General features: G+C 38.6%; 1 protein-coding gene across 1 annotated transcript in view; it reads right to left on the bottom strand.

Annotated features, from left to right (window-relative positions):
* Window positions 1–10,215, bottom strand: part of LOC114652784 (mitogen-activated protein kinase kinase kinase 11) — a 150,349-nt gene extending 140,134 nt beyond the window's left edge. Inside the window, exon 1 of the mRNA XM_028803103.2 lies at window positions 8,125–10,215. Within this exon, the coding sequence (XP_028658936.2) occupies window positions 8,125–8,860 (736 nt within the window). The 5' untranslated portion in view covers window positions 8,861–10,215. The remainder of the gene's footprint in view (window positions 1–8,124) is intronic.
* Window positions 10,216–12,043: the final 1,828 nt, after the last annotated feature.

Below are 12,043 nucleotides of genomic sequence, written 5' to 3'. Positions count from 1 at the left end.
CTGAGACAGTACAGCATTATTGGATTCCACAGCCATCCTTATTATAAAAGGCAGACTACTTACAGTACTTGTACCATTAAAGTACTTATCCATTAGAATTCTGTTAATTATTTTCAAAAGGTAATAAAAATGCTTGCATTCAAAGGGAAACAAATCAGGAAGCCAGCATCTTTGCTTTCTCATGCAAGACACTCAGCAAGTGTCTCAGCGAGTGGGCAGGACAGAATTCAAGAGCAGTTTAAAAACCAAGAATGGTCACAGACTTGGACTGGAAAAATACTCTGGGCAGACCCAGCACGACTGCTGGTTTACAAAACAAACAGGAACAAACCGGATACTCTCAAAGGCTTATGTGCCTACACATATCCTCAAAAGTTTGGAAAAATAAATATTCACCACCACAAACTTTCATTTAGCTCTTCATTTTAACTGACTGCAATCCATAAACACCTCCTGTTTGGAGATTAAATCAGCACTTACATATCTAATAGTAAAGGAAGCCTGAAACATTTCAAAAGAAGAGTGCCATAAAACAGTTAACAATGTTAGTTTTAAGGGAGAGCCTGCCTTTTTGCACTTCCCAGAAGAATCCCCTTCATGTCTCCTGTCACAACAAAAAGGGCTCTGTTCTGCACTGGAACACATTACAAGTGAATGTAGGGGGTTCTCAGGACATCTCCTATCATGCTGCATAATAAACACAAGGTAAACCTAACAAGGCTACTAATAATAGCACCATTGATGCTGGGGTGTCAGACAATAACACAGTAATTAGCTCCTTTACCACCAGACAAAACACAAAGGCAATGACCAAAAAGAGACTCTAATCATACAATACAATGACTCAGACATGAAGACTAAATACAAAAACATTCAACATTAACAGAGATTGTAGCATTTTGGACCACGGAATGTAAAAAAGCAGGTATAAAAAAAAGAAAAAAGGATGGAAATAGCAAATTAAATACTACTAAAATTCAAATAAATTAAAATCTGGTTAATAATACAATATATTTAAAATCTGTTGTAGCTAAATTCATGTGCAGAACAGCTTTGATTAAAAAAAGTACATGCAAGGGTAAATAGTCTGACTTTCAGGTTTAAGGTTTAGTGAATTTAACTATATCATTGGGAATTGTAAAGCATTTAATTTAACACAGCAAGAATTTAACAGGAAGAAATCTAGTCAAAGAACAATCAACAGTCATATTCCCTAGTTACCACGCAAATGTGAAATGTTAGATGAAAACATTTCATCACAGGTACTGATTTGAAAGTTTTTTCTTTTCTTTTAATCATATCTGCAATAGAGTATCAATTATGAAAAGAAAAGTTTGACTTTGCACATAAACAACCACAAGAGCCAACTGCAAGTACTAATAAGTGAAAATAGCAAATTAGTGGTTAATACTAACCAATACAAAAGAAGGAAGACCTAAGGATTCAAAGATGTACTGTAGATCTGAAGAGACAGGCTCAATGAGCGCCTTCTTTAGAAAGGCCACTTTGAATAGAGATTCTTGCCAGGAATATATTTAAATCATTGGTAAATCGGCTGAGGAACACCTCACCGCCACTCCAAACATGAAATACATCAACTTTACAAGAAGAACTAATCTTTGATTTAATTATTTACTGCCTATGGACAGTCTCAACAATATGATTACTCAAAACAACAGCTGAAAATGCATCTAGTTGTAACTGTCACCATTCTTGTAATCACAGACCAGTTCCTACTATTATCAAAACACTTTATCTATAATTCTTATGTTAATTCTGCATAAGAAGGCATGAATTTAGTAATAACCATTAGTATAAAAAATGTAGTAACACTCTAGACTAACTGTGTGTCATTCTGAACAGAAAAGTGTAATCTTTGTTGACTAGTAAAGAGATGGCAAAGTCCAGGGCTATTCTACTTTTTTAATGTTTGCCAAAATTAAATATGACATTGTTGTAGATGATTTTGATCATTAATGTGCAGTGTTTAATGTCTTATGTTGGTTTTTTTCTACAATTTGTTTCCAAATATAATGATTGGTTATGCTTAAGCTATTGTTTTACTGCTTTTCTCCTTTTAATAACATTTTTCAAATGTGAACTTTTACTCAGTTGTTGTTTCAGTAAACTATACATAAACTGAGCTTTGTAGTTATAAATTATGTGAGGCATCAATCATGTTGTATTATGTGTGAAATTGTGATAGTATACAACAGAATGTTTCTCATATCACATGTGCTAATGGTTGCTAATGGTTTCAATGGTTTCCTGTAGCCTATGATTGATGTACCATATTGATAGACGATCTTAAAATAATGTCACAATAGTTCAATCACTTCTTCACATTCAACCTGCATTACACATCAACCGTACACGGACATTTTTTATTACACAGTTTAAAGGTTGTGTAGTTTGCTATACTTGCATAAAAATGCAACCTTATCTTCACAAGTCATTTTCGCTATCACTTTGAGATTATTTTATTATCCTTCATCAGTGAAAATATCCTTAAAGAATAAGCTGCATTGCTAACTATACAACCAAGTTCTCCCTCTATATCTGTCAGGAAAATCCTGGCAAAGTCTTTATGCCAGTACACACCACACTGCAGATTCTGGAAAGACTAATGATAATAATGTCTAGAGTTTATATTTTACTATTTCTGTTATTATTAACTATATTAATTTTCAATTGTGGGCATACAAAATAAACCCCATTAAAGAAAATGAAATGAAACTGATGAAAACAGCAACCACTGCCTGACAGGAGCTGAAATAAAACTGAAGAATGGCTAAGCAAATTAAGCTGCTTTATTACCCACATTGTGGCTTGGCAAGAAAATGCATAGTCTACAAAGGAACCAATCTGAACCAAGCACAGCACGATCTTGTTATAATATAACAAATCCAAATAGCCTATATATTTTATGTGCATTGTGGTTGACATGTTTTACGCAGATTTGGAATGATGTCTTCAAGTGCTGCATAAAGTAATTCCTTAATATGTGGGCTAGTTTTACTTTAGGAAACAATTATACAGAGTATACACAAGTTATTACAGCAGCATAAAACAGCAGACTTCTTGCCTAACAAATTATCATTAGTAACCCAAAGATAATGAAATCTGATATTCTTTATGTCATGCATTACAATTGTACACTGGTGTCACATTTATCAAATCAAAATATTGCTTTTCATACATATTTTTATATTAAAATAAAAATGACAATTTCATATTGTACATTGTGAAAAGAAATTTAAACTTAGGTTACAGTGATCAGCATTACAAATGTGCTGATAGAGTTAATTTGTATTGAAATAGCGCTACCTCTACCAGGTATTGCATATTTACTTACCTTACTTTGTGAATTTCCCCTTGAGATTAATAAAGTATCTATCTATCTATCTATCTATCTAAACAAGCTTTGAAGGGACTCCTGCCTGCATTCTAAAACATTGTACAATGCAGAATTGCTCTTTCCCACTAAACACACAGAATCATACAGAATTGTTTTTTTTTTTAATGAAACCCATCTACCTCTGGTTTGTCCAACTTACATTTACATACTACTCTTTTGAATCTCCCAAAACCTAACCTTCTATACTATCAGACAAACCTCACAGTGAATCTACTCCTATGACGATTATGACTACTTTTTTGTCAACTTAATGCCTGCAAATCGGTAGTATTTTTTCAATGTTTAATTCCTTCAAATATACAAATAACTATGCATTATCTTACACATTTTGCAAAGGATTTAATGAATATTGGCTCCACAGAAGATCTCATTTTTCCATAGACTTATACTAGAGAGTGCAGCTATAGTAACAGAATAAGCAAGACTAACCTTAGCACTCCACAGATAAGGGTTGCCCAAGCAGAGTCCACCATCTTATTTTTTGAAAGAATGTGAAGCAGTTTTCAGCATAGGCAACCCATTGGAGGCAATTTGACACAAACCTTGCTAACAATTTAGAGCTTTTTAATGAAGCACAAGAGTGGAAACGTCTAAACCAAAGGCAGGGTGGCCAGATTCCCTTATATTAGCTATTTAGATGTGCCAACTTATTCTTTAAAAAGCTTCATATGTTCAACATTTTAAATGTGACTGCTATATATTCGTGCACTGAATTTAATAATCAATCACATCAATTCTATTCAAAACAAATAGAAAATAAATTAGACTTTCTGCAACTGCAAAGCTCATGTCTATGATAAGGTGCTCGCTATCGAGATGGCTTGTTAGAGTCATGCATGTGCTTTAAAATTATAAAATATAGCCCTGGACAAGCAACACTGTCTATGACATCATGTTAAGAATTAACATTTTTAAATTCTGTTTTTCTAAATTATAGCACAGCAATCAGTAACACTATGGGCCCGTTTTGAGTTTGTGGCCAGTGGTTTGCGTCCTTTTCCTATTTTTGTAGTTACCGTGAACCTGGCGTTCATAACGCCATGTTGTACATTGTACAAATAATCTGGCAGCGCATGAGGTCTTTGCTTGTGCAAGCAGCCTAAACTTTGAAGAAATATATGGGTGTGCATTTTTATACTTACTTTAAAAAAAAAAAAAAAAAAAAAACCACAGCAAAGAATTTCAATATATAAAATAAAAATGTAATCTCATGTATGAAACATGAGCCAGCTACTGTAATTGCAGTAGCCCCCATTAATTAAAAACTAAGCTATGAAACTAACAAAGCACTTGGTTGAAACATTCCTATATGCTGGTGAATGCTACAAGAGGTAATTAAAACACCAATGTAATGACGGCAAAAATGGAAGAGCTTTTGCCAAAGAATGTATGTGCCTTGAAAAACCCAAGATGATCAAACAAATGAGCCCATCATAAAATGCTACAATTTATTGCACAAAAGAAATGTCACAAGACCAAGTGAGCAGAACACTTTTATGACTATCTGAGATGGAGACTGAAAGGGAGAACTGTCAGTGTTTTGAACTAATTCGGCTTCCTGGAGTGTTTTAACAAATAAAGGTAACCACCAACATTTAAAATGCTTGAGAGTTTACTGTTTTCTAAAAATGCAATCATTTTTGAAAGGATCTTCATGGGATCTTCTGGAACACACAAGTAATCCACTTAGCCCTCGGCATACTTCTAAACGAGAGCCACATCAGAAACTCTTGGCAACCCTGCTCCATATTCTCCAGGAGAATTCCCAGGTTATCCCAAGCCAACTAAGACAGAACCTACCTCATGTCTCTTTCCAGGGGGTCATGCCCAATATACCACCAACCAAAGGCACTCGAAGACGTCTCCACTAGGTGCTCAAACTACCTCCAATTTTTCCACTTAATTAATCACAGCAGAAAAGGAATACATGCACAGAACCCTACAGCCAATTCAGGAGAGCATTGTTCACTGGCAAACACCTGACACCTGGTTGGCTCACAATGATCTTACTGCAAACCACAAGGAAAGATAGGGGGCCAGTTGTCTAATAGACATGTGTACAACAGACAATACTAAGTAATAATTCAGTTGATTTTCAATAGTATATTTAGGACGCACCATTCTATACAGTAAGGTTTAAAGCTGGTAATTATGTCAGATGAAACCAAAACAGAAAGGCCCCAAGCTTTTCAACATAAAATTCCACCCAAGGAGCAGTCAGGTTAATGATTACTACATCAGAAGATTCTAAAAAGCAAAAAAACAGTTTCTCATTGTGCAGGTAAGCGGTTAGGTCAGGCAGAAACTGACCACAATGGGAGAAACAAGATTTTTTTAGCTCCAATGCAACTAACAAGCCCTGAAACAAAGCAACCTTAGCCATTTATTTTTAATATTTTCAATTCTACAGCTAATACACAGCCCTAAACAGTTCCCCAGCCACACATAGCTGCACTCTGTTACAAATCAAGTCAAGTCAAACTTTAAATATAAATTTAAAACTGAAACCTAAGTGCTGTACAAGCAAATCATAAAGAAATACAAAAACACAACATAACCACAGTCATAACCATCAGTACCTAAAAATATACTTATAATAGTCACACACGGCCATACACATGCTCAAATCATGAATGTACATGAGCCAACATATACAAACATAAAAGCAAAAAGAAACGAGTCTTTAATAATGACCTAAAAATGGTCAGTGAAGGGGTAGACCTACAATAATAAGGTAAACTATTCCAAAGATCCGGAGCAGTCACAGAAAAAGCCCAATCCCATGTTTCACTTCAACCTTGACCTTGGTACAACTAAGAGCAACTGGCTAGAAGACTGCAGTGCTCTCCGCAGCATGTAAAAGTGAAAGAGTTCTGTAAGGCCAGGATGGGCCACTCCATTCAAGCATTTAAAATCAATTCCGAAGTGAACCACAAGCCAATGCAGGGAAGTCAATGTTGGTCAAATGTGGTCATGCTTACGAGAGCCTGTCAATCGGGGAACTGCAACATGCTGGACTATTTGCAGATGCTGTAACGATGCATGACCAACACATACATACAGAGAACTGCAACAGTCCAAGCGCGAGGCTATAAATGTTCCATATCTAGAAAAAACAGCCCAATACTGATAATCTGAATTTTTGCACTTGGCAGTACTTGTACTTGGCAGTTATGGGAGTTTTAGCTAAAACATTCTTGATCACAAGTAAGCATTGTTAACTGATAAAATGATAATAGAGCATCGCTATTATATTTAATCCTTTAGAAAATAACATAATACAAAATATCTCTAAACAATGATAATGAAAAATGTAAAAGAATAACAAATGCTAAAATATTACTAATTTAAACTGCTGTTATTGTTTTAATATCCTGTTTACTTTAACACATATCTTGCTACTGTGCACAGGAAATTCACTGCTCAATTAATCTAATACTGTATGCAGTTCCTACTGTTCTATACAGCGCTGCCCAACGGATGATGCTATATAAAGTAAAAATGCATTGTGCAGATGAATAATTGGTTTGTTAATTAAAGATTGTAGTATGCAGCATTTTTTTCTAACAAAATTTAACTTTAATGGTTCACAATCTGTTCAGGAGTTAATATATTTAGCACACCTCAAACTTGACCCATCTTTTTCAAATCACAGCTGCTGCAGATTCTCACTGAGACCAATCCTTTAATCTACAACTGTACTTAATCCCTTCCCTAACTAGCTTAACCAAATGGCAGAGAACTGGAAGTCACCAGGAAAATGAACTGAAGCCTTCCGAATCCATGTAGACACGGCCAAGAGGTCAAACAGTAAACTGTAGCGACAGCTTTATTTATACCTTTGCCATTTGTAATAATTGACTATTTTCCTAGTTGTAATTTAAAAACAAAGCAGCCATAAAAAGTATAGATATCAAATAGAAAAAAGTTCTATCAAACCAAATTATGTACTGAATTTAAATATACTGATACAAATTGTGTGATCCAATCACTTAAGCGCTAGATTTAAAACCTCAAGGTCATAAGATTCAAATCTTTTTGAAGTTAAGGTTCTGAACACCTATACTGTGTCAAGTAATACACATGCGTAATTAACCATTTTATCATATATGCCAAGAAAATGTGACTGATTTACTACAGTAGAGACATTCAAATACCTTAGAAAATAAATTGCAGGATGGTGACCTTAAATTGGATAGGGGTTTTCAAATATGGCAACCAGTTAAAAGTAAAACAGGGCGATAACTGGGTACCTGGATGTCCAACTTGAAGGCTTTGTGTTGAATACAGGTGGACCTGTACTGAAACTGAATGGGTGGTAAACCTCTTGTTTCACTGTGATAATAAACTTTAGTGGAGCAAAAACTAGTTGAAAACGTTCAATAGTTGATATACATCATGTCTATCTGATATAGTGCCTTTCCATAACCGATGCCTTACATTTTAAAAGAACGGAATAAATGCACAGCATGGCAGATGGTACAAGACAGTGTCCTTCAGAAACAGAGCAAGTACCATTTTGAAGGTGGCTTCAAAAATTCAAGCCATCTTTTGTTTCATGAAGGGGCACTGGGTGGGCCTGGGGATCAACATAAGGGCATAAACAGGAAGAAGGCGGGGCCTGGTTATTCTTTTCTTGACTGCTTAAATTTTATTACAACAAACTGCCCACACCCAGACCCAGAAACGTGCCCACCATCACTTACTGTTGTTGGACTTGAGGTCTCTGTGGATGACCGGCACAATGGCTTCACTGTGAAGGTAACGCATCCCGCTGGCGATCTGTACGGCCCAGTTCACAAGTATGTGTGGGGGAACCCGACGGCCAGCCAGAGCCCGGCTCAGTGGACCCCCAGCCGCGTACTCCATGATAAGGCACAGGTTAGGCTCCCGCAGACAGACCCCCTTTAGGGTGATAATGTTGGGATGGGTGAGCATAGCGAAGAGGCGCGCCTCCTGGCGGACGTTCTGCGCCGTCACACTGATGTCTTCGTCCGGATCCTGCCGGGCCGCTTTGACTGCCACCAGACTGCCCCGCCAGGTCCCCCGATAGACCTTGCCGAAGCCCCCGACGCCAATCACCTCCTCCAGACTGAGCTCCCGGAAATCCACCTCCTCGGGCTCCAGCTCCCCGACCACCACGCCGGAGTTGGACAGTTTGCTGTAGCCGCCCGGCTTGAAGGATACATAGTTGGACGGGAAGATCCCCACTTTGTTATTCACTTTGCCCGCCCACCAACCCTCGTCGCCGCTAATTTCCGAGTCCCGGGACAGCACTTCCACCAAGTCCCCCTTCCGCAAAGTCAGCTCGTCTTTGCCCGCTGCCTCGTAGTCGAAGAGCGCCGTCCAGATAGGGTTTGTATACGTGCCCTTCTCTGCCTGCTCCAGGCCTTTCCAACCAGACAAGGGTCCCCGGGAGAAAATACTTTTCAATGGCTCCATTTTAATACTACGATGATTTCCACCGTACTTACTTTTTCCTCATTGAGGGTTTATTTTGTCATGATCTCAGTGCATAAAAAAGTAAAGAAGAGCCCCTGGTAGCGCCGGGCTTTTTAGTGCGCTTGCCCAGCCAGTCATTAGGAAACGCAACAAGAAAGTTGTGAGGCTCCCACGCACGAACGTAAACACGGATTGCTTTAAAATAAACGGGAATGATGAAATTTGTAGATTAAAAAAGAAGAAGAATATCAAGTCTTCATATTTAAGTGACAGGCAGTGTGGACCGTTTACACGAAAGTCTCTGCTCTTAGGGCATCTGACTTCTCAAGCATACATCTCGCATGTTACCTTGCCAGAGTAAGATAAAAGGAAAAGAAAAAAGCTGTCAACGAAACAACACCAATACTTTGGACGAGGCAGCAACTTGTATTGATTCTTTGCAACGGAAAAAACACGAAACGCTTTAAAATGCGATACTATCGTATCGCTTATTCACAAAATAGCACTTCCATAAATACTTTCATCAATAACTTATAAAAGAAAAATACTCTTAAACATTTCTCAATACTGCTAGCATTTTGTCCGCTTCAAGTCGCCAATATTCGGCGATCAGTAGCCCGAAGCACATTGGTTTTCTTTTGACATGTTGCACCTGAAAAGTCCGATCGTTCATTTCACTCGTTTTAAGTCGACATTTAGAGCTCCGAAATGAGGGGTCGAACAGGAAGCGTGCCTCCGCTTCACCGGCTTACTTGTTTTTCCTTTTCTTTAAATGCCAGTAAAAAAGTCTGAACGACGAAGGACATAGAAAGACCTGAAGAATTCTGTCTTGTCGGCGCTTAGGCGAGTTGCTGATCCAGCTTGTGGAGCCCGTGCGTTACGTGTTGCCTTCCAATTCCATATCCTCGCCTTTTCCAGGTACTGGTCTAGCTCGTCCTACTGTGTCTGATTGCTTGTTTGTTTTTATGCAGGTCGCAAAACAGTGGCGCAATGAGTACGGAAAGAAAAATGAAAATCCTAAAGCCAGAAGCTGCGACTGTACTTCACCCAGCGTCTAATCCCAAACAGGAAGCACACGAGAAAAGTTTTATCGCAACAGTGCACACCAGTTGTCCCTCCCCGGTTCCTCTCGATCTGGCTACGTTTCTCCCAGGAGCCGGCTCATCTTTTTTCTTTCTCCAGTCCTTTCTCAATTTTTACATTATCCCGGAAAGGAAACGGCATTTTGTAAAGCAGCTCCCTTTTGCGATCATCTGTCCTGTTTTCACCCCTGTTGTCTATTGCGCCCCCACCATCATCACCAACACTGTAGATTCAACGTCTTTTACCGAGGGTGGGGTTTCGCTGAACTTTTTTTTTTTTTTTTTAACAGGAAAAGAATCAGATGACACTACAAAACAAATGCGCTCTCTCTCTTTCTCTCTCTCTCTCCCTCGCTCGCTCACTCACTCACAGAAGCGTTGACTTCTATTATCCCTCTGACTTCCACAGGAAGAGCAGTCAGGCCTCTCTGAATTAAAGGGGGAATTCTATTGTTCTTACTGTACTGTTTTGTACAATGTAATATTTTTAATAGCTATTTTGGTATGCGACATCAAATAAACATGACTGTCTAAGTATTAGCTGCAGCCCCAAGAAAAATACAGAAGAAAACTAATCATTTCAGCCGAACTCAGTTTACAAAGTACAGAAATACAGTATTATGACTACTAGTTGCATAAGTAAATTAAATCCCAATTGATTTTTTAAAATATGTTCTTCAACAAATATACAGAGAGAGATGGAAAACTGGTTGAGGGTCGTTAGAACAACTTAATGTCTGGAGTCCTGTGCTGTCAGGATAAGCTCCAGCTCCCACAACAAAGAACTGGATAAAGCAGATTTGAGAAAATGTTGTTAACAAAGACTTCATCATATAATTAAACCAAGCTACAGTGCCTTGCAAAAGTATGTAGCCCCTTAAGCAATTCTTTAGTTTTACTATATGAAAATCCTGTGCGGAATTTTGTCATGATATTTTTATTTACCAATAATGAAATTCTAAATATTTTTATTTGACATTGGTTTGTGTTAGAAATAAAACTTAAGAAAAGGGAAAAAAATGGCCTTTACATAAGTATTTAGACCCCAAGTGTCCAATGAGGACTCCACCGGTAAGTCATTAAAAAAAATTAACTTTTTCTTGATAAAAAAAAACGGATAGTTAAGGAATCATTATGAATCTGAAAGACAGCTTTGAAAATGAAGATCAAAGGTCAGGTCGGGTCAGGTTGGGGAGCATGCGCTGGTACAGAGTGTTGCTGCACTGACCACACAACGAAACAGCTCGGGATCCTGGTTGGCAACCCCCCAGACAGACACGTGATCCAGTCTCACCCTCCAAAAATGACCCTCTATCTGCCGCAGCCTGGTTTTATTTGGGTGTCTCCCTGGCTTGGGCCAGCCAATCAGGTCCTCAACAATGAGGATCCTGCGAGCTGGATCACCCTCATTGAATTGCACCACTTGGCCATACTGCCATAACTGATGTTCCCTCACAATGCAGGTAATGTGCCTCATTCAGGACTCCATGAGCAACCGTTTATTCGACACAAAGTCAAACCAGCAGTACCCAAGGATTCTCTGAAAAGACACTGTACCAAAGGAGTCCAGCCTTTGTCTCAGGTCACTTGATAGCATCCATGTCTCGCAACCATATAGCAAGACAGAAAGCACCAGGATTGTGAAGACTTAAAACTTTGTCCTTTTGCAAAGATAGTGGGAGTGCCACACACCACTTTCCAGCGACCTCATGACTCCCCATGCTCTCCCAATCCATTAACTGACTTCATAGTAAGAGTCACCAGAGACATGAATGTCACTGCCGAGGTAAGCACACCTCTCGACAAGGTCGACACTCTCTCCACAAACAGACACAATGCTGATGGCTGTACACAAGAGGTCATTAAAGGCCTGGATCTTGATTTTTATCCAGGACACTCACAAGCCCAGACACTCAGCCTCTCAAGGGCCCTGATCAGAGCCTCCATTGACTCCGCAAAGATCACAGCATCGTCAGCAAAGTGAAGTAAATCTTTCTTCACCAACAGATGCTCCACAGCTGCTGGACCTCACGACCCTGAACAGCTGATCCCAATGCCCAGTCCATGCAAGCATTGAACAGAGTAGGAGCAAGAACACACC

This window comes from Erpetoichthys calabaricus, chromosome 1 (assembly GCF_900747795.2).
Source record: "Erpetoichthys calabaricus chromosome 1, fErpCal1.3, whole genome shotgun sequence".
NCBI classification, from domain to species: domain Eukaryota; kingdom Metazoa; phylum Chordata; class Cladistia; order Polypteriformes; family Polypteridae; genus Erpetoichthys; species Erpetoichthys calabaricus.
The sequence above is the reverse complement of the archived record's forward strand: the minus strand, read 5'-3'. Positions and strand labels throughout refer to the sequence as shown.